The 23,989-nt window shown below is 37.6% G+C and overlaps 1 protein-coding gene across 1 annotated transcript in view; it reads left to right on the top strand.

The window, feature by feature from the left end:
• Nucleotides 1–23,989, top strand: part of SMYD3 (SET and MYND domain containing 3) — a 380,717-nt gene that overhangs the window by 25,488 nt on the left and 331,240 nt on the right. Inside the window, exon 2 of the mRNA XM_066547884.1 lies at nt 18,433–18,496. Within this exon, the coding sequence (XP_066403981.1) occupies nt 18,433–18,496 (64 nt within the window). The remainder of the gene's footprint in view (nt 1–18,432; nt 18,497–23,989) is intronic.

Raw genomic sequence — 23,989 nt, 5'->3', positions numbered from 1 at the left:
TTTGTCTTTCTTTAGAGCAGCTCCCTGTGTAGCACTAAATTTAGTCAAGCCTACTAATGTGCAATCCCAGTGCCACTGACAGGGCTTGGTGATACTATTGGTGTTTGATCTCATGGAAGCCTCCAGCACATAAGAGGATTTTGTGGAAGCAGTGACTGGTTGCAAGAGAAATTTGGAGTGCTCCAAATTGCCCCTGTGGCAGAGGGAGAGGCAGCATGTCCTTGGCAAGCAGGGTGCATGTGTCCACCTGTGCCCTTGTGTGCATTTCTTGTGGTATTTGCTCACTGAACAGTGGTGGAAAGGCAGAGGGCTGAAGGTGATGTTGCTCTGAGTCTGCCTGTCTCTGCAGATGCTGGTCTGCTGCCACGGTGGGTGATCAACATCTGTGGCTCTTCCTCTAAATTGCTGCCCTGGGCTCTTTTGGACTTGGGTCTCTAAAGTTGGATGGTTTTCTTGTCTGCCTCCTTATTTCTTGTCTTTGCTTGATGCTTTAACCTTGTTTCCTATTTCATTCTCTGTTTTGTTGCTTTCCAAACAAAATAAAAATTAAATTCCTGCTGTAATGTTTCAGAATTGAAACTGATGCCACAGTACTTAAAAGTTTTCAAGAATTTAAGACAGTGACCCATTGCCTCTTCCTGCATTGTAGAAAAGAATCAGTTGCATAGAACTAAAACAATGAAGTGAAATTAATTGATACCTGTTCATTTAGAGTTCAGTTGAACCTGCAAGTTCAGGCCACAGGGGAGAAAATTAAGAATTCCCCCTCAGCCCCCATGAAGTGAGGGACAGAGGAGGATTTGGAGAAAGCTTTCTTTCATAATTGCAAATATTGTATCAGAAAAGATAATCTGCAACGTGAGAATGTAGGTTTTCAAGTTGCATCTTGTATTTAAGCCATCACTTGCACTTGAGTATCTATAGTTGAGGGTATATTTGTCCTCTTCTTGTTACTGTAAACAGATACTGTCTTAAAATTATGTATTGTAGTAGAGATTTGTATAATTATAGTCTGTCTTCATAGTTTTGTATCTTGAGCATAGAAAAAACATTGATTCATACAAATTTTCCAGCAGGTAAGGGATCACTGGAAAGTGTCGTGTGTAGTGGAATATCTAAGTCAATTATGGATATTCCCAATCTATTAACCTGTATAACCTTTCCTTTCCTTTTTTGGTATTGATGAATGGTGGAATCTCTGTCACAAGCTCCCAATGTTATTGTATATGGATGTTCCATCCTCTTTCAGATGGACTTGCTAAATTGTTTCACCAGACAACTGCTTTATTTTTTTTAACAGTATTTGTGGAGTTATTGAATGAATAGGTAATTGCAAACACTTTGAGGTTTTATCCTAAATATAGTAAGCTTCCTGGTTACAGAAATTACCAAAAAATTATGTAATTCCTGCCATTTATAGATACTTATTTATTTTTATTAAATATGTGTATGATTTTTATTTTTTAAAATGAGGTTTAGTTTTACTTTTAGTTACTACTTTTTCTAGCCATTTGTCCCTAAAAGTACATTCTTAAATGTGTCGATATATAAAGTATAAAGGAATCTCCTTCTTCTTCTTTTGATTTTTTGGGTGGTAGTTTGTGTGTGGGGTTTTTTTTCCTCCCTCCATTTTTTTGTGGTTTATTTTTTGTTTGTGTTTTTTTTTTTCTCCTTTTTTTTCCCTGTGGTATGGGAAGAGACTAAAGTGTCATGTATACTTGGTAGTGTTCCTTTAGAGCCTTCAGACAGTTTGAAAGAACTGGATTTTCAGGTGGTGTATGTATGACCTATGCTTACTGATGCTAAATAATGATCTCTTCCAGCAGCTCTCACAAAGAGGGATTTGCTCTGTCCCTCTCTACTCACTCTTGATTCTCTATACTTGCTCTTGGATCCCAGGGTGGCAATTTGAGTGTCAGTGTCTCCTGGATGTCACCAAGAGGAATTGGTGACTCACCTCATGTTGGTAGCTGCTCACCAGTACAAATAAATGGTTTGTACTAATTTCAGAGAGATGAATATATAGATGTATAGCAAGATCAGTGGAGTTGATGATTGTGAAATTTTCATTGGCACTTACATTTAAGCTGAACAGATTGTGCTGCACCTGATCAGCCTCTGAAAGTCAGCCCTGCTTTGGGAAGGAGGTGGGACATGATGACTTAAAAATTTCACAAAACTTAACAGGTTTTATGGTTCTGTGATTTCTGTGCTGAGTTGTGGTGTAAGCATCTCTCCACAGCTGCATGCTGCTTTCTCCTTGGAGTTACGAAGGGTCCAGAGAATGGTCCCCATAAAACTTGATTTGAATTGAAAATCTTTAGGAATCTCTTCTTAGGTTGGTGTAATCTATACTTGCTATTTCCTCTTCCCTTTGTTTCCCTGATCCCTGAAGCAGACATGCCTATAGCTTTGGTGTTTGTTGACAAATATGTCAGTGAGTGTTACATTTGGAGAATGGACTAATTCCTGCCAATCATTATGTGGGTGGTTTACTTATGAACAGCGATCGCTTAAACAGCTTTCTGTTAGTGCTGAAGTTTTTGCAAAAGACTTTTTTTCCCAAGGTCAGGTTTTGGGTTGTTTTTGTTACAAAATGTGGGACTCAATGTGTCTCTATGCTGAAGAGTGACTGACTGGAGAGTGCTGCGGGTGCCTGAAGCTTTTCACATGCTGGCGTGACTGCTGGTTTCAGCTGGGTCACAGCACAAGGGCTGCAGCTTGTAGTTACCCCAATTTCCCCAGCTAACACCATCAAAAATTGGGGTTTTTTTTGCATTGTATTAGTGCACAGTCAGTCTGTTTCTGGTATGACCTGAAACCTAGAGGTTGTGTTTCTGGTGTCAATGCTAATTTCCTTTTTCACTGGTCCGAGGAGAGCAATCTTTGCTGGAAGAAACTGACCCACTTGAGTGACTTGTTTTTCTACTACTGCATTCATCCAGCAGTAGTGTAGTAGGTGAAAACTTTGTCAAAGACTTCAGTGGTACAATAGAAGTCCATTGCTGAGCAAGGTCATGGCATTCTGCTGTAAAGGTCGGGGCTTTTGGACTTGGAAATCAACATTGGAGAAAGCACCAGTTCTTGTTCCCAGAGTAGGTAGATTTCCTCCTTTCATTTACCTAGTTGCCTTTATCCAGTATTTTTATCTGCAGCTCTCCACTCATCCAGCAAACACATTTTCCACTAGAAAATGCTAATTTGTAAATTTTTTTGATGTATACATGCTAAGTATACTTTCATAAACAAAATTTTTCTTATCTTAGAAAATGTGCTTGAACAGTTTAAAACCAGTTAATATTTGGGAAATTAATTGGTTTCTTCAAGTCATAACTTGGAGAGTTGTTGTATTTTTTGGTAATTACACAGAATGAGAAAATTTTAGGAGTAGGAGAGATCCTAGAACAAGTAATTCCTTTTTCAAAATGCATGACATGAATTCACTACAAAAATGGTCATAAACAGATTTTTTAAAATGTTTTTATAAGAATTCCAGTTAAACATTATAGGGATTATAGAATGGTAGGATGCTTTATTCTGCCAGTTTCTCTGTTTGCATTTAATTTAGGATATCTTGAATATGTTATTTTATTACTACAGAAATTAAATATAATGATAGACTTAATTTAGGATTTCATTTTTCTTGCCAGCATTCTAAAATATCTGCACTTAAAAAAAAAATCTAATTTTCTTTTCAAAGTCAATGTTCCTGTGAAAATAAAAGCACCTTCTAGGCTATGTACAAGTGTTAATAAATTGATAATCTATTTTTATCCTTAGCTAACAGAGTCCAGATCTCAATGATTTTTTTTCCCCCAAATGTGTTTTTGGTTTTTTTTTTGTATGTGGTTACACTACTAAGTATATAATAATTTCAAAAGAAAGAGAGTTGTACCATGTTCTTCTGGTGTCCTAAAACAACTGTTTTGGCACTGCCTAGTTTATATTAATCTATCTGATATTTTCATAGGATTTATACTTTGGTTTGGGGTTATGTGCTTATATATATTTAGTTTTAGCAGATGACCACATATTTATTTATTTTGGCAATATCTTTAATCATTCAGAAGAATTTTATCCCCTAATCCCTTAGTTTTCTAGGCAGACCTAGAGCATCTGTTTGCAATTCTGCCTTGGTCATTGCCAGCACAAATTAGTCTTGGAAACTCACTTCACATCTTAGCTTAAAATGTTCACAGACATTTTCAAGGTTCATGAGCCTTACAAGAACAATTAATACCAAATATGCTCTAATCCAGATTTCCACCCAAGTTTCTTAAAAATCATTACAAATATGAACCTGGCAGTTCCCCTTTCCAGTCGGGTAGGTTAAGGAATTTCTGCTGTGTCTTGTTTATTGGGGCACTGCTGCTGCTCACCTTACCCATAGTTTAGGATGAGGAATAAAGAAGGATAGTATAAGATGGCGGTGTGTGTGATTAATCCATCAGTTCCACCAGTCCTTGCCTCATCATGCTTGGTTTTTGCCTTTTTTTTTTTTTTTTTTTGGCAAAAAGCTGAACTTGTGGAATTTTTTGTTTGTTTTTAAATGAAGGCAATGGTCAAAACCTTAGGGATTTTTTTTATTTCTTGAAGAAGGGCTCATCTTCAACAGTGCAAAGACCTAGTATCATGATGGGATCTTTTTATCAAATTAGGTGAAAAAGCAGCATTGTATGAAGTATAAAAATGTGGCCTTGATGCAAGAAATGATTCTGTGCCAATGTCTTCCATAATATGCTCCCAATTTAAAGTTGGGAGACACCCGGCATATATTTATGTTTATATATAATAACATAAAGGGAAGCTTTTCAGTTTTGTGAATGTTTCTGTTGTGAAGAAGTTATACAAAATTCAGGGGTTACTGATTTGAAGCTAACACATTTTATTAATTGCATGTAACCAGCATGCACTTAGCCTCACTTCAAAAACACTGGTGCACAGCAGAGGGGATGCCACAACTCAGCCCTGCTGAGTAAGGGTGCTCCAGAACATGAGAAATATCTGTATAACAGCAGACTGAAAGTTCAATGTGCTTTATGGAAGAAAACAATAATTTTTTTGAGGTAAGAACACAGCTTAGTTAAAATACGTAATTTATCTAATTGACTGCCCTGAACAAACGTATATTCTTTAAACATAACCTGTTCAGTGTGAAAGCCATCATACCAGTAGAATATGCACTACATGCCCTTTTCAAAATACAGTTTACTTTTAAATCAAATAACCTAAATCAGTGTGGATCATCTCTGGGTTAGGTTTTGGACTTGAAATCTCAGTGGTTCCTTGACTAAATGGAGTTTTGTTGCTGTGAAGAAATCTCATTGTCCTCAAAGGTGAATTTTGCCATGGTAACATGAACTGCATCGTACTGGGTTAAAGGCATTCCTTACCTATTTGTCATGAGTTTTATCCTTCCTGTATTGGAATGTTTTTATAATTTTTATTTTGTATTAGCAGAGTACTGCATATACATGCAGCACTTACGAATGCCTAAGTGCTGGTATTCCTTAGGCAAATATTTTAGTAGTGGGACTTGTTTTTGTGTTTGACTGGACTGTGTTCCCTTTGCTACTTCTTCATGAACCCAAGTGGTCTCTTTTTCAAGATGGTGTATTCAGGTTTTGAGAACTCCACCAAAAGAAGTCAAGTAATTTCATGTGGAATTCTTATATTCAGCTAAAACTGTAGGTGTAATTTGGATTCTTTTACCTGTTTTAATAATCTGTATGCAATTAATCAGAGGCATTAATCCACTTGCTAGCTGAGAAATACTCCCAGTTATTAACAGCCAGTGTCTTGATTTAAAATGAAGCAAACCAAAAATCCCTAATCCCCAAACTACACCTGCATATCCTGCTGTTTATGCTGACAATTTGACTTTGCTTTTTTTGGTCAGACATTAAGAAGTGACCTCCTTGGGCAAGTATTTCCTGCACAGCCTGAGGAACCAGGGTGACAGAGGCTGGGTGTCTTGCCTCAGTCTGCAAGTCACTTGGTCTTGCACCTGTCCTGTGGAGGAACATTTTCTCTGCATCTCTTATGTGCAGCTTTGCTTTGTGCAACTCATGCTTTCGTAAGAAACTCAAATCAGTTTTACCTTAAGTGCAGTCGTGTAACAACAGTGGGGACTCAACATAAGCTACTTAAAGCTGTTGGCATGCTGCAGTGTGTCTGAGTGAAGCATGCACAGGAGAACCTCTGGCTCTCCCTCCATTTATAATGACAAAGTAACCAATTTGGTTGTCAAGTTTGATTGGAGACCAGAATTCAAGCAGTAAAGTAAGCTGGATGTAGGGTTTATGTAGATCCCTCTGATACTGCACCAGCCTTTCCAATGTGCACAAGTCACTTGTGTGCACTGGCAGAGGTGTGTTGAAGGGGGCAGGTGCCCAAGGTGGTGAGGAACCTCTTGTGAGTTGCACTGTGTTATTGCAGGAGTGGTAATGGATGTTCAGAAAATGTGATGAGTTAGCATGTAACACTTTCAGGAGATACAGGAGGAAATAACAGTTATGAGATGAAAAGTCACAAGAGGAATAAACTGCCAATAGAGGTAGTATTTGTGTGGATAAGAATATATTAATGTATCTGCATGCACTTAAAAAACTGTTTATTTTGCTATCTTGATGAAAGTGAAATTTTTATAAAACAGTGTGGTTGCAGTGGATCATTTCTTCCCTCAAGCTTTTTCAGCTCATTGATTTGAGGCATGGTTGACTTTAGAAATTACCAGAGGCTCATTTTTCTCCAACATATACTGTAGGCATTTATTTTATTCTGCAAAGCAGAGCATTGCTTGTGATTATTTAACTTTTACTGATACCTATAAGCCATATCAGCACTGACATACATTAACAAAATCCCCAGCTCTCTCCCAGCAATTGCCTAGCACAATAAACCTTCACTGTCTTCCTTTGCAAATAAGGAATAACATATTTCTCATTTTCCTGTACTGTGCTCTGCAGAGTCTCATTCCATGGCTGTTGAACCGAAACAAATAATCTGATTTCACTCATGACCCATTGCTAAAGCTACGGTATAATGATTAAAGGCTCATATTTCTTGGCCATGGAGAAAATGAAATTTAACTGAAGACTTATAATGATGTAAAAGTAGTACCTTCTGGAACATAAACCCCAATTTTAACTAGGTAATTGTGCAAAATCCATGGCCAATCCGTATCAATTTGTGATTTTCCTTATTAGTTTAAACCTCCTTGCTCTGTCTATGCCCATTTGAAGCTTCTTCAATACCAGTGGCAATTTTTGAAATAGAAAAGTGTGTACTGATGTATTGTCATTGGAACAAATCAGCAGGAAGGTAAACTGCAATCTCTTAGCTTATGACAGATATTATGGCTTGGCAGCTCCTCTTCTTTTAACATTTGCTATGGAATGTTCTAAGAGAAACATGAGAACTGGTAGCTAAGTGTGGGGAAGCATGCTGTATGTTGAAATTGCTGTGACTTAATTAAGAAATAGTTTTTCAAAATTAAAATATTAAAATAATAGCTTCAGATTTTTAAAATCACTTGGTTGTTTCTCATGTTGATGCAACATCATTATTCTATTGACTGATAAAATGAGCTAGAAATGCCTTTCACTTTCACTGAAAAATACATGGGAATTTTTAATAAAAAGTGAAGGTGAAACAAAAGTAGTTGAAGTTTTATCTTCATTTCTACAGTTCCACAAGAATTTATGAAAACTTATTTGCAAGTATTATCTGTGCTTTATCTGTGTAAAATAGTTTCTGGGAGACACTAAATGATTTTGACATTTCCTAGTTTGAATAGGTCTCTTTTGTGAAGGTATTGACTTTAGTTAGAAATGTAGCAATACTTATTTCAGAACCAGTTAGTGAGAGAGAGCTGCCATTTACAGGCATGCCTGAGCATTTACATATCTTCAAGCACATCAGTTACTGAGATGGAAATTTTCAGGATTACTCCTGGGGTTTGATGCCTTCCTGGTCAAACTCTCAATTCTTCAGCAGGAAAAATTGTACTAAAGCTAGTGATGGCAAGGGGCTCCCAAATACATTTTGGAATTGGGCTGGTTTCTTTAAAAATACCTTTTTGCTGGAAATGGGCAAATTTTAAAACTTGGAAGAATGTACAGGTTTTGGTTACTGAAAGTTTCTCTAGAATAGGTGGGAAGTAGACTTAGGCAATTAAGACTAGGGCTCACAGCTGTTAAATTATAATTCCTTTTTTTTCTCAAAATATATGGGTGTCACTATAGCTAGAGCATTTCTTTTGACTATGTTTTTGTTTCTCTACTAAAAAAAAAAAAGGGAAACTAAACTTGGATAACTGCTTTCTGAAACTGAAGAAACATCTATTATGCTTTTAGCCATCGGATGTCACCAGAGTACAGAGAGTATTAGATGATGTGGAACTGATTTATGACTTCCCTGGCTGTTTATTTTAGACTGGGAAGGCTCCAGCCTTGGAGAGGCTTTCTCAAATCAGTAGTCACAGCATTTTGACCCGTTTCATCATGTCTCTGACTTTCTTAAATTCAGAGTATTGAGCATGAAATAGGTTCAGCACCCTGTCCTGCCTCTATCGGGGCATTGACAAGAGTGAAGCAGGAGAGGAAGCAAACAAGAGGTGAACAAATATCACCACACAATTCAGCCTTGGTATTTCCCTGCCTGTTACAGTGGCATAATTGGCAGAGGCCTTGAAAACCTCTTGTGTCCCCACTGCACACATAGTGCTGGTATTGCTAATTAGCTCACGTACATCATTTGCTCCCTGCTGTTGGGTGGTGGTGCCCTGCCAGGTTGGGTGGCTTGGCCTCTGCTCTGTCAGGGGCCTTTTGGGCAGCCCTGGGCACTGCCAGGGCTTTGCTGTAAACACTGAACCTGCAGTGGCTCAGCTGAGTCTGGGGACCTCTGCAGGAGTTTCAGTACAAACACGTTAACTAAAGCACAGGAAACCCTTACAAAGACCTTCGAGAAACACATGAGGCTCCAGTGAGTCTTTATGGACCTTATGCTTTGAGATGTGAAAGGTTTAGTGCTTATGTTTTTTAATACTAAGATTTCTTCTAGGTGATTATATATCCAGGTAGCATTATAAATGGACTTTAGGGCATTTTAGTTGTAAAGCTTAACTTTAAGTTTTAGCTATTATATGGACAGTCCTGGTTGAAGGTCTTGCTTTCCATCAGTAATGGTGCAATGCAGGTCTGTGAAAATAAAAATTTTAACTACCTTATAGGAGTCAATAGTAAAAAAAAAATTAAAAAAAAATATATGTTCTGTATTTCTGAATAATTTCCATGTAGCATTGCTGTTCCTATGCTAATATGAAATACCTTAATTCTTACTGGTGAACATTTTCAGAATTAAGCATTAGTGTGGGAACTATGGAATCTACCTTTCAGTGACACATAAAGGAGGGACACAGAAGGGGAGACATCCCTTCTGTATTGACATCCAGAATCTGTTGGAGAAATAAGTGAGAGATGTGACTTAAGAGGTTTTATTCAAGCACTTGATAGGAAGAAGCTTTGTAAAATGTTTTCAGATCAATGCTTGGAAGTGCCACTCTGATGTGATATGAAAATTGCTGTAAGGAGTATAAAGTGAAAAAGGATTTGAGGCTGGTGGGGAAAAAATAAGACTTCTTGGAGATAAAAAAACAATGCCTTTGTAATCTATAAAAGGAGAAAGACATTCTGAAATGGGAAAGGTGTTGAAATAGAGTAAATTAGAGGAAAAATATGAACAGTGACAAGCAAGCCAAAATGCCTGCAAAGCTGGAGATAATGAAATGACAGGGATAAAATACAGAAGATTTGAAGGAAAAATATGATGGAATGTGTCAGTTAAGGGTAATTTAAAAGACTGTGGATCCAACTAAACTGAAAGAGAACTGGTTAGGCAGCTATTTGTAAATTTAGTACAGGTGTTTATTGATTTGCTAAAAGTGATCTTTTTTCAGGTTTCCCCAGTGTCTCACAGTTGAGTAGAATAGGTTTTGAGATAAACACTGGTACTCTCAGGAATAGTCTGCATTTCTAGGAGGTGAGGATGGACTCAATATGAGAAGTGCCTTTGTCTGAGGGGGAAACTTATGTGCATTTAAAGTGCATCCCCAGAGAAACAGATACAGCAGAAAACCATCCTGCACTAGAGGGCTGGATCGAAGTGGGAAGCAGAATTACAGATGTCAGGAACATTTTCATGGTCTTATAATGCAAAAGTATTCATTGGGATTTTAGGAGTTTATGACAAGACCGCTTCAGATGTCTAGTGAAACCTCACAATATCAGATTGCACCTGAGCTGGAAGCAAGCTGTTTCTCTGCCCTTTCTGCTATTTGATAGGAGCACATTTTTCCTGCATTTTACTCTCATTTTCTACCTTTGCAGGTTCTTCAGCTTATAAGTAAGCAGAACTGACTATTCTGTTCCAGTCTCATATATATGAATCTTAATTTGGATGTGATCTGACCACAAGGGCTAAGCAGATTGAAAATGAAGAGTTCACTTGATGTATATCCTTTCCCAATTCTAAATCTACAGGGCAAAAAGCACTGGTATTTATTTTGAGCCTATCTGTGTTACTATGTCTGTCAAAGATTTTTACCTGAAATATTTTACTTTTTCGTTCGTCACTTTCAAAATATGTTCCATGGGGAATGAAAGATCCTTTGGGCATAGGTGTTCACATTTGGAAAAAGAAAAGCAAGTGAATAAGAATTGCAGGATCTCTAAAAAATGTTTATGCCAAAAATATACATGTGGTCAAGAAAGGAAAGGAGCTGAAAAAAGCTCATGAAGATATTCTTCTCTGAGAGGGTCAGAGGGGTTTGTATTTCATTGAAAATTATACATGCATATGATCCCGGAGGTAATACTAGCAGGAAGTAAATGTTTACATCAGTATGATATTTTAGAGCAACAGCTTTGTTTTGGTGGAACAATGACCTATGGGTTGAAGAAAAAACTACTTAGATATACATCAGATTAATGACAAAATTAATCATTTTTATAGGGAGAAGTGAAAGACGGGATATTTTATTATACTTAGCTTCATTGGATTTTAACCACATGTTCCATAAATGAGCATTTAAAAATTGCATGTAGCTTTTTTCCCAGGTTACTAAGTTATAGATATGACCTTTTCATATTTTGAAATATAATCTTAGTCTTGCACAGTATTTGGCTTTCTTCTTTGATTGAAATCCCAGGGTGGAATGAATGTACTGTGTGACTGAAAATAATCTGTTTAAGCCTGAAATTGCTGGAGGGAGGCGTGTTGGCATGCCCACTGCAGGGAAGCCCTGGAGATGGCCTTGATTTGAAGGCAGCTGTGTGAAAGCAGCTTTGCAGGGCAAGGAGGTGCCACAGACAGTTTGTAGGAGTTACCTGATGCTTTTGGAGCCACCTTCTGCTGTGATGCTGTTTCAGTGCTCTCAGTGGGGGACAGCTGTGAATTTTGCTGGGGGAATAATTACGGTGTTTTCACACAGCCACTGATTTCAGTTGTGATGGTGTTTGTTTTATTCATCGTGAGTGTTGATAAAGTGTGTGTGTGTTTGTACATATACTGTGTGTGTACTTCTATAAATGCAAATATATTCCAAAGCCAGTCTTGTCTTCTAGGACAAAAACCTCCTTGGGATATGCTGAGAACTTCTGAATGAGTTTTCGGGTCTTGTACTACTGAAATTCCTTCTAATGTAAATATTTTTGGTTTTAGTTGAGAGATTTTTTGGTGTTTTCATGTAGCATGAGAGGTAAATGTTGAATGGAAAAGTAGAATTCAAAGTTAAGATTAAATTTCATGCCAATTTGAGAGCCATATGTTTTGGTGTTTCTTTTTTTAAGTTCCTTCACTAATTTTATTGGAAAGCACATCTGAAGCATTTCACCATTTACCAACTTAGTGGAGAAGGGTATAATTCTGTTCTAGGTTGTATCAAGTAATATACTAAGTACTACATTTTAGTGTCTTTCTCTTAAAAAAAATCAATGTGGTTTTTTTTGTTTGTTTGTTTGTTTTTGTTTGTTTTTTTCAGTTTAACCATGGGAGCGACATCTTTGTGGCTCTAGATAACTTTTCCATTTCAGCAAGGAATGTCTCACCATTCTTTTTCAAAATAGTGCAAAGAGGTTTTGAAAAATCAACGCTTTCTTATCTAAATTTGGCGATAATTCAATCACTGGGTGAACACAAGGACCAGTTTCTATACAGAAGGAAATGAAATCTAGTACTTGTTTTGTTTTTTTTTTTCTTTTACCCAGCCTTGACTTTGGCTCCTGCAACCCCCAAAAGAAAAAAAAAAAACCAACTAAAATTCCAATGAAGATTGTCAGGAAGGGTTATATTGCAATGAAGAAGTGACTATAGACCCTTACAATTTTTGTTCAGAATATGTTTTTCAGTTTGCAGACCAGGTATTCTTCAGAAGAAAAAATAAGGTGCAGAAAAGAATGATGGGAGATATACCTACTACGCAAAACCAGAGAAAAAATAAGATCCAGAAGCTCTTGTCAGCTAAAGTTTTGTGACAAGATAACAAGAATTACAGAAAATAACAGCAAGTGGGCATTCAGGGTTACAAGTAAGACTTCAGAAACCAAGATTTAAGTTATGGGGAGTCATTCTGAGTGCCAAATTTTTGTTCCTGCTAGTAAGTAGCGTCCTTTAGAGTGCAAATTGTCTTAACTAACCTTTCATCAACAGGTTGGTTGTTCATGTGTTCTCTTTTTACCTGGACAATGCAATACCACTTCTGTAGAAGGTTCAGGTATGAAATAGATGATAATTTTATTTGGAAGTAAAGTAGGTGTGTTTTCCTTATATAAAAGGTCTTAGTTGTCACTTGAATAATGACTCTGATCACTGATGGCTAGCTGTAGTGGCTACCTTTTAACTCTAATTCCACCTCCCAGAATGCTATTTCCCAGTGCTGCTCTTAGGTTAAAAAATATTAATTTGTACACCTAACACAATGAAGTGTGCATGTGGAGAATATGTGAGATTTTTTCCACTACTTTTAGGAGCAGGGAATTCAAAGGCTTCTTACCTGGTGTACTCTTGTTTGCCCAGATCCAGTGAGGGACCTGAGAGCAGTGTACAGCACAACCTTAGGGCAGAAAAGCCTGGCAGCCTTATTTCAGAGGCAGTGGGCCATGGGACTTGTAGAAGACATCTTCTCTGCCAGCTCATCAGAGACTGCAGAGCAGGTCTGGGGTCCTGGCAAGGGAGCGCCATGAGCCTGCCAGGCTGAGCCAAAACACCCAGGGCATCAGGGGGGCTGGGAACCCTGCTGTGGGCACAGCTCAGCTCACTGGCTGCAGAGTTGTTGCTTGCCCAGGGCTTGGAGTTGGGATGTTGCAGACACATATGCCCTGGGTTGTGCTGCCTGGCCCTCAGCTCTGTTCATCCTTGTCCCCATCTTCCCCAGAGTGCCTGCTGCCCATGTGAATCAGCAGTGCAGTAGCAGCTGGGGCCAACTGTGTTGCTACACCTCATTATTGGGAGAGAGGTGTGGAGAGAAAGCTGTAATTACACTTAACATAACCCCTGTGCTCTCAAATCTACCAAATGTAAGATGGCTGTTGGCTCTTCACAACTTTATTTTTATTATTAGAAGACAGAAGCATATTAGTTAAAATGATGAATGACTTCTTTGCTTACTGTAGGTATTGATTGCTTTCATTTTGTGACAGGTCTGAAATGCACATACTTGAGAAAATCCAAGTAGACTTTATGCACTTGACAGGCTTGACTGAATTGCAAAGGTCTGAGAATTTGTTCCAGAAATTAGTTCAGTTTGACACACATTGGAAAGAGCTCTCTTTTCATTCATGTATACAGGGCAGGATTATTAACTGAAAAACAATATCAACAACAAAAATGCAGGAGGGGATTTGTGTGAGATAGTCCTGTCTTCCTGCAAGATGTGGCAGAAGTGTGAATAAACTATGTGGAATGCAGTCTTTTAATCAGTTCTGTTATATCTGATACTTATCTTGTGAGTAAGGCTGAAAGTCAAGTGCCTGCAATCAGCAGAGAAGTGTAGATGCATTGCCATTATAAATTAAGTAGTCTAATTGTATTTGGTTGACTTTGTTGTGGTATTTGAAATTTATTAGGCCATTTCCTGGCACGCAGAAAATATTATGTGATGTTTTTAGAAATGCACATATAGCAGGTGTGGCTCTGATAGGACCTTTTAGTCCAGGCAAACCTTTGTTAACCTCTTCAACTTCTTCTTAAGATTTTAATCATGTGTTAAAAAAAGGAGAAAAAAATTCTGAGGAATATGTGCCCACTTGGGCAATTCCAGTTGAGCTGTCTTGTTTTTCCCCTTTCTCGTAAGTTTTCTTTTGTTTCCTGTCCATATCAACCTCCTGGAAATTGTTCTAGCCACCTCTGCATTTGGTGTTGCTCTTTTGCCTTCTCAGTACGCATTGGAAGAGCTAATTCTACGAACAGTGTTTGTAGACCATAATGATGACAAGATTTAGCAATAACCAAATTCCTTGGAGGAAAGATTCTTAACCTGACTATAATGCTATGTTAGAGGTCAACTGGCAACCCCTGCTTACTTGTGGGTTTTGGTTTTTGTTGTTGTTTTGGTTTTGGCTCTTTGTTTTAGTACAAAGATGCTCACTTTTGCTTGTTGTTTCATAAGGGGTTGTGGTCATTTGCAAAAACTTGTTTATACTGTGCTGGAAAATTAGTAATTTATTTTTGGTTGCTGCATCTTTCCTTTTTTGTTGCAGCAGAAACTTTTTTAAAGATTAAAGCATAACTGAATCCATTATATCAAATTTCGTGCATTTTCTCATCCATTAAATTAGTGACATTAGGTGAGATGCGGTAGGTACCTTGTAAGGGACCTGATACTATCTCCAGGTGACGTTTACAGGTAATAAGAAATGCATGGGAGTATCTGACAGTGACTTTAAAATTCATTTAATAAAGCCTATGACATCAGTAAAATATTGAGAAGGACAGAAATATACCAGGGAAATTGCCTTACTTCTTAAATGTTCTAAAATACATAAATCCTCTATATATGAATACATGAATCTGCCTATAAAGGATTTAAGAGTTAGAGCTTTAGATCATGCTGTTTTACACTTAGTATGCCATGTAGCATGATCCAGAGATGTTATAAATACAAAGGAATTTTTTTTTTGGTCAAGGACGGGAAAGAAGGATTGGAAGAGAAAGCAATGATTTCAGTAGCAGCTTTACCATTCAGCTCTCTGACAGGCATTCTACATCTACTTGTCATTCAAAGAAATCTCAAAGATTAATGGATAATTCATTTATTAAATGGCACCAGAAGGGAGTTGTCTTATTCAAATAATCTCACTGAAGTGTCAGTTTGACAAAAATTCCAGTTTTGAGTGGTGCTTAGATTTTTGTGTATGTGTTTGTTACTGCAGCATCATTAACCCTTGGGGACAAGGGATACAAAGGAAATATTAATGTAAGGTATTGAAGCTTCCGAGGTTGCTGAGGGAATTTGGTGCTTTGTGCCAACACACCTGCTAGTTGTGTTACAAAAGAAAGATGGAATATGTGTTGGTGACTTGACACTAATGATTTCAGTAAATCCTGGCATTCCTTGGGAAATTCCCAAGGGAGATACCAAGGCCAGGTATCCTTGCAGGTGTATTAAGGTTATTGCATCCAGCCTTCTCATGGAAGAATGTGAAAACTGTAGGAAGGACTTCTCTGGTTGTTGTGGGTATTGATTCACTTAAATTCAGCAGCCAGAAAGTTATAATTACTCTGCTTTGGAAATCTGCATCTTACCTGTTGCTGCTGGGACTGTGTGGTACTTCAGTGTGTTTGGGACTAAAATTGCACATGCTCTGTTTTCAAACTCTGAACTGATTATTGTGTTTTGGTGAATAACATGTAGAACAAAGTCTGCCCTCAAAGTTTTTTTGCTTAAGCTTCTAATCTAAATTGAGAAATAGATCCTCCTCTACCAGAATATGGTTAAGGTTGTGTCATTGCTCAACCTTGAAGATGAAGCAGCTCTCCCCAGCTGGCAAAATGAAGATTTCACACTTGTTTCTAACTCTGAATCATCCTTGGGCATTGCACCTTAAAATCAAAAACCTATTGTACATGTACAAGATTTTAGATTCTGTTTATAGAAATCCAACAGTTGCTAGTTTTTTCTGTCTCAAGGGCTGGCTTTTCAGGTAGGAAGATAAAGAATGCTGTAGACAAATACCTAAATATTTATTATATTTAGGTATATACTACTTATATCTAAAATGTTTATAAATTACTTTTCTCCTGGTAGTTAGTATGAATATCTACAAAATATTGTGTGACAAAATAGGGATTTTTATGCAGAACAAATGAAAATATTTTACTTGATTATAATGGACTGTTCATAATGCTCTTCTTAATCTTTGACCAATGCAGCTGTCTAAACTCCCCAAATCCTTATAAGAGTCCTAAGATAATGCACGAGCTCTTACTTTTAATAATTCAAACATAGAAAACTTTGATATATTGGCAAAATACCTTTCTCACTTGTGGGACCTGAGGGAAAGAGGAGGTTGGGTTTTGCTAGAGGATGGATGCTCCATGGCATTTCTGGTGTCCTCCTACTTTTCAGTTTTGGCATCATAGCTGAAATAAGTGGGCTACGTTGTTTATCCAGAAATTCTAGATTGAAGTTTGTGGGCATGTTGGTTCTGTCTGGTTTGTGTGTGGCCTTTGGACAGATAGTGTTCTACCTTTTTGAAGTCACCCAGAGAAATTAAGATTTGGGAAAACTGAGTGGTGTAAGTGAAAGAAGGTCACGTTGTAAAGCAGTTGGTCTGGGAGTCTGACTCTGTGATGTACAGTCTCTAGATGGCTGGCAACAGCAGAGGAGTTTTCTTTTGGTGACAGCAGAGACAGCAAATTACATCTTTGCATCAGATGGGAGTGCAAGTGAAAAGAGCACATCTGGTGCTGATGTGCAGACACCAGGAATCTTGCAAAGTCAAGTCCTTAATCTGATCACTTAAACTTGCCCCTTCAGTTTGAAATGGGCTATTACAGATAGTTATTTCCCAATTAAATTGGAAAGCTGAATTAATCTATATAATAAAATTTGAGGCAACTAAATGTAAAACACTATAGCAACCTAAAGATACCATTACTAAAATTACTTTTAGAAGGGGACAGTGGCACGATTGAACCCTCTTTCCTTGCCTTGTAGAAGGATGGAGAAGGGGGTACTAAGGAATAAGTCCTGGTGATAATTTGTTGGGTGTAAATGAGCCGTGTTCAGCCCTGTGCAGCTCACAAGGGAATAGTGGCACTGAGTGAGGTACCTGTGCTTCTTCACGAAGATCAGAGGGGCGGCCAGGAGGAAGTCTGAGGGGAAAGTAGTAAGGGAAGGGTTGTGCTGTCCACAGAGCCCAGATAAATTGTTGTGTCTGTAATGTAAATTGCCCGCCTTTGGTTTTAACAACAACAAAAAACCCATAGAGTTTTCCCAGCCTAGTTAATGACCATAACTCACATAAGCAGCCTTGCATGTTAAGAAATGAGAATGAACACTTTGCAATGTTACTAGAATAATGCATCATGTTCAGTATCTTCTACAGGAAAATGATAGGGAAGGGAAACCTCAAATTCTGTTTCATTTCTACTCACCCAAAGTAAATATCTTTACTTATACATTTAGGGTACAAGATTTGGTCCGTGTGTGCTTTCACATTAAATGCTTACTGACTGTCTAAAAAGGTACAGAACTTCAGTGATATTTTCTTAAGTCATATAGATAAATTAAGATAGTATCAGAAAACATTGCTACAGTCAGGAGGTGCTTTTAACCTTTAGATTGTAATGTATAGGGTCTGGTAGTTCTCCTTCTAGTTTTTATTGGATTTTTATACTTCCCCCATGAATTTTTATTTTGTTTTCATTGTCCACTGATCAGAAGTGTTTTCTTAAAATAGAAATTTCTGCTGACATGTCAACTTTGGACTGTGTTATAAAGATAAAATTTGATGTCCCAGCCACAGGTTCACAGCAAGGTCTTGTTTAAGACAGATAGTGATGCTTGCTTAAGACAGGGCTCAGATAGTAAATAGATTAGCTAGCTGTATTCCACAGCTCTAATTATGATGTTATCTACAAAATCAAACTCCTCAGGGTTACAGCTATGACAAAAGCTACATTTCATAATTTTCCTGTTGGTCCAAAATGGCCTCAGAGATGCTAAATGACACAAGTAAAGGGTTATGACTATAGCTTTGAATATAACTATGTACAATTTCTTCTTGCATTGCAGTGCATTTTAGACTATTCTTGTTTTAAAGATATTTTTTGTGACTTGGAATATTTGGAAATTGCTGGTTAGGTAAGAAGGAAAAATACAAAACTTGATCTGTATGTATAACCCTTTTTCTTTCCTTTTTTTCTAAACAGGAATGAAAATCTGCACAGATGCTCTCAGTGCAAGGTTGCTAAATACTGTGGTACAACTTGTCAGGTAAGATAAAAATAACAGCTATAAAGGGTTTAAGAAAATAGGCATTCGAAGACTTTTTTTACAGTCTCCATAAGTTTTGCATGTTGTCATACCTCCACACTGTAATTTATTTGTAGTTTAGGACAGAGTGGCTAAAAATGCTGGCTTGTTTTATTTGAGTATTTTTAAAGCTACAAATGTGAGATTCTGGTAAGTACAAAAGAGAAAAATAAGTTGAAATGTGTGGTGTTTGACTGTACTTGGTGAGAGGGGGAGAAATAATTCGTAAGCTTGTTTGTAGAATGGAAGCTCTAACTCAATTTTCCAGTAAAACAATTTATATTTCAGGAGTACTTTTTGTAATGGTAAATTCTATATTCCAGTTTTTTAAGAGGAAATGAGGGTCAAGAATCTGTCGAGAAGGCTTTAAGGAAAACTGCATCTCTGAGGAGATTTCCAAGAAGTAAAGTGTTCCGTGGCAGAAGGACAAGGGACAGCAGGCTTAAGTTGAAAAACCAGAGATTCACATGGGATACAAGGAAAAGCTCTTGACAGCCAAGAGATGGGACAGGCTAGCCAGGGTGTTTGTGTGATCTCTGTGTTTGAGGGTTGGGAGACCCTGCTGGTTAAAGCCCTGAGCTGGGTCTGACGGCAGAATTGACCCTGCTTTGCAACTAGAGCTCTCCATAGACCCATTCAGCCTGAGGTAACCTGTAATCCTATCCTATGAAGGTGAAAAATTCTCCAAGGCCTAAAATCTCAACTGTTATATTTGACTTGATATAGAGGATTGCCTTATAGACCTTATAGAACACTTGAAGTTTTAAATAGTGTTGCACTGTAATTTTTTTTTTTTTTTTTTTTTTTTTTTTTTTTTTTTTTTTTTTTTTTTTTTGTGGGAGGGTGAGGGTTGGTAGTGGTTGGTTTTTTGGGGGTGTGTGTGTGTGTAATTTTTTTTCCTTTTCCTAAAGAGAGAAAAATGAAGAAAAGAAGTTACTGGCCAAAGTAGACTAGCAGTAATACTCTATAATTTTTTAAGTTAAGTCTTTGACATTCCAACAGTCATGGAATGAAAGCATCATAGAATGGTTAATGTTGGAAGGGAGATCATCTAGTTCCATGGGCAAACACTTTCCACGAGATCAGGTTGCTTAAAACATTGCTCAAAGCATGCCATCCAACCTGGCATCAAACACTTCCAGGGATGGAGCATCCACAGCTTCTTTGGACAGCCTGTTCCAGTGCCTCACTACCCTCACAGTAAAGAAGTTCTTCCTAATGTCTAAGCTAGGTATACTCTCAGTTTGAAGCCATCTCCTTTTGTCCTATCACTACATGCCCTTGTAAGCAGTCCCTCTCCAGCTCTTTTGTAGGCCCCCCCGTTCAGGTACTGGCAGGCTGCTGCAAGGTCTCTGTCTGTCTACATAGGAGAGGTGGTCCAGCTCTCTGGTCATTGTAGCCCTCCTCTGGACTTGCTCCGTGTTCTTCTTGTGTTGGGGTCCCCAGAGCTGGAGGCAGGACTCCAAGTGGGGTCTCACCAGAGCGGAGCAGAGGGGCAGAATCCTTTTCCCTGCTTTGGATGCAGCCCAGGACACATTTGGCTCTCTGGGCTGTGAGTGCCCATCGCTGAGTCACGTTGAGCTTCTTGTCAACAACACCCCCAAGTCTTTCATCTCAGGGCTGATCTTGTCACGTATCATGTGCTTCTGTAAGCAATTCTACTTTAATATCATCTGTAGTGTTCTCAAGATCCCACAAATCCCTCCTTTTAGGGATTAAAACATATGGGGAGGGAGAAGAGGAAGAGGTGTCATTTTGATTCTTCGTACGGCAAATGTGTGCAATGTACATTAGGTGCTTACTGTAGCATCAATAATAATGCCACAGGTAGATTTATTATGGGAGATCATAAGGAAAACATGGCCATTAAGACTATAAAAGACCAAAGTATTTTCCAGGTAAAACATCTTCTAAGAGAGTCATTCTGTTGGCAGGTCTCTAATGTGAAATGAGACTGTGGGCACTCACCAGCAATCTGACTGCAAAAGCAAATGTGCAAAGTGTAATGCAATAACAAATTAGGTGTAGAGGCAATGGAAGTAGGAATTGGAGCTTCCTCTTTGAGAAGCACAACTGTCTGAACATTCTTCAAGGATTCATAAGGGATAGCCTGAAGCCATCTTGAGTGTCTTTGTGCTTCCAGCTCTGGGGTTTGCATGCTTGAAGCCATCCATAGTTGTAGGTAGGGATTTCAGTGAGACAGGCTACTGCTGCTTAAAGTAATCTGCACTTAACACACTGTGTATTGGCAGTTACATAATTTTTGAACTGTTTATGTAAATAAATTAACATTGAATTAATGTATGTAATATCCTGTGATATTAGGTAGTGATAGAGAATAACAGGAAAAAAGAAGTTATTTTTTAGTCAAAGCAGTGAATTTCTTGGGATTGATGGCTTGAAGCAGGTGATACAGATAAAACTGAGACCAGCCAGATTTCTTTGCTCTTGAAAACTGTCTTTTGATTCATATTTGTTCTAATGAGCCAGCTATACCGTTTGTGCTTCTCTGGTGTTGTAGCAGCTGTTAGGAAAGCTAAACCAAATGCTTTGTGCCCTACTTAGCCTCTGTAGCTTAAGTGCAATTCATTATTGTGTGCACTTCTAATTGAACTAATTGGTCAACAAATAAACAGCAGGGTATTGATGAAACTGCATTTTGCACATTTAAAAAAGTGAATATTGGCAAAACAGGAGTATTTTAGTTTTATAAATACAGATAACTTGGAAGTGCAAATTATGCAGTTGAATTTGCAGTTCACACTTAGTTGCAGAATGATTTAATTATTTTTGAACGTGTGATATTGCAACTCAAAACACTTAGGCTTAATAACTGTAATTTTTCTGGAGTTTTGTAATTTATAGATTATATGAAAACAGAATTAATACAAAAAAACCTGAATTTAAGAAGTTTAATTCAATAGGTGTATGAGTCTAGAATAATGGTGGATTTTGTGAAAGAAACTTCAGTGTAAATATGACAGTGGATTTATATTTCAGATATAAAAAACCAAAAGGAGCAGTTTTTTTAAGCTGCAAATATCTTGTAAAAATCTTCATTTGCTTTAAAATGTCAAGTGGTACAAAAAACTATCTTCAGACTAACCTTAAGGAGAAGAAACAGTCTTTGGAAATATCTCTCTTTTTTGTAACTTGCAGTGATAATAGTTATCTTTTAAGGGAATATGTATGCAGAGCCAGTAGTCCTGAAAAAAAATCTATAAACAAATCAGAATACCCATTTTTTAAAAAATCTCCATAATGTCTGTTTTAAAGATCATGAGTGACTTGTTCCAAATTAAAAAAAATCCCATTATTTTTCCTTTTCAGGCCAGCTGAAGCAAGCTGCTTTATTTTAAAATATATTAGAAATGCGAAATTGGAATTTATCACAAGAGATCCTTTGGGCTGACCTTTTGCAACTGAATTCTGACTTCAGGATCAAGTACATATAGATTTTTTGCTTTTAATTTTTTTTTCACTCAGACCTAATTGGTTTTTGCCCCTGTTTGACATTTCCCTGTTGCAGTCCCTTTCCCATTGGTTGATGCCTAATTTCATAAGCTGCCTTCCTTGAAGCAATGTTATGTTGGCTGGGTGTGCCTCCAAAGGTAGGGTTATCACATCTGCTGCTCCTCATAATCACTGGTGATCACTGTTGTGATCACCCCTGACAATATTTATTAATGTAGTATATCTCATGGATTGGGGACCAATGATATAGATAATAATCCCTGAAAAGTGGAAGAGTAATTTCAGGCAGAATTCAGAATGTGATATTATCAAACATTATTGAAACAATGTAATAAAATTAAAATATCATAATTGGAAAAAGACATTTTGTGAAAATTCAAACAGTCCTTTGGAAATTACAGATTATTTGCTTTTAACAGATCAAAACCTTCCAATGGAAAAATATCTTTTTTTTTTAATAATAAGCTCTAGCCTTTAACAGCTTTTTTGTTAGCACATTAATCTGCAGAAAGCATTCTTTTTTTGTGATCTTGCATGGAAGACAAGCGAAACCTTTGTTTCATCAACATTGCTTTAGGAACTTTTGTAGATTCAGGCTCCAAAGGGAGACAGCAATACCATATGTCTGTGAAAGAATTGGATGTGCATTGGCAAAATCGCTCTGCTGCAAATATGCAAGACATTGCAGGCATTTGTGAGGGGTCTTTGCCTGTGACCTGAGCCAGCAGGGGGTGAGGCTGGCTTGTGCAGGGAGGTGTTGGAGTTGGTCTGGTGCTGGTTCAGTGGGCAGACTCTCAATCTGCCACCAGTGAAGAGCTCTGTGCTGCACCATCTCTGTAGCCATGTGGGTGCTGACCATTTTCCCTTGGGTGAAGCCTGAGGATTTGCACTTGGGATGCATTGAGATTGAAGGAGAGACAATGCTTTGGGAGGAGATAAACAGAAAGATATTCTTTCCAAGCTTCCAAGTGTAGTGAAACCTTGAGCAGGAGGGTTTTGTATTAGCCCTGTACTGTTCACTTGCCTTTCTTTGCCTCCTTCTATTAGTGTTCTAACAGGAGAAAAAGGAATCTTTGCAAAATTGGAAGACCTTCCCTGGCATGGAGGAGAAGGGTCATACAGGTGGCTGTGTCCCTGCACTACAGGGTTTATGCTTATGCTGGATATAGGATATAAAACCTTGACTGAAAGCCAGGATACACAGAATTAAGAAAACCCTTCCACCAGGAAGTGTGATACTAACATAAGTCCAACCAATAAATATTTTTAGAGACTGACCTTTAAATTAGGTCTCTCCAGGGTCACAAATCTTTGTTTTCATATTGTCCTGTAATTTGTATCCCTGCTGTATGGATAGTAAGAAGAAATATTGTTGAATTTCATTATATTTAATGCATTTGGAGCTTTCCTCTCTCTCCCTTTCCATTTGGGAATAAGTGACTGGCAATCCCTGTTCTATTCTAGCTCCTTCTGCAGAGCAATCAGAATGATTCCTTTTTAACATCAGTTTTGGCCAGAGTGCATTTTCACTAAAGGCATGTGTTTAAACTATTCTTACCATGTGGGAAGAGGCAAAGAAACATGGCATATGATGCTATGTGGTCCAGAATATTTCATCTCATTAGAGCTATATTGGTTAGGTAAGTTATTAATCATTTTGATGTTAAACCTCTAGCATGTTTAAAATTCTGTGCAACATTTATGTAGAGGAAAAAATTTGACAGTAAAGGCTTACTCCTAGGACATTTTTAGTTTAAGTTGGATGAAAATGCCAATATAATTATATTACACAGAACGATGTCTGGACATTTACAAGCATGACTTTGTTTTTTCTAGACAAGGATAATTCTATTCAGCTCTAAATACTTAACTTTTATTTGCCAGACAGCATGTGACACTAACTGTATTTGGATTAATGCCTTCTTGGTGTCATTTTTTTCTCCTTGTAGAGTTATGGGTAAAAGAAATGAAATCACAAAT

The sequence above is a fragment of the Molothrus aeneus genome, chromosome 3, assembly GCF_037042795.1.
Source record: "Molothrus aeneus isolate 106 chromosome 3, BPBGC_Maene_1.0, whole genome shotgun sequence".
NCBI classification, from domain to species: Eukaryota; Metazoa; Chordata; class Aves; order Passeriformes; family Icteridae; genus Molothrus; species Molothrus aeneus.
Note: the sequence above shows the minus strand (reverse complement) of the source record. Positions and strands in the feature narration are given on the sequence as shown.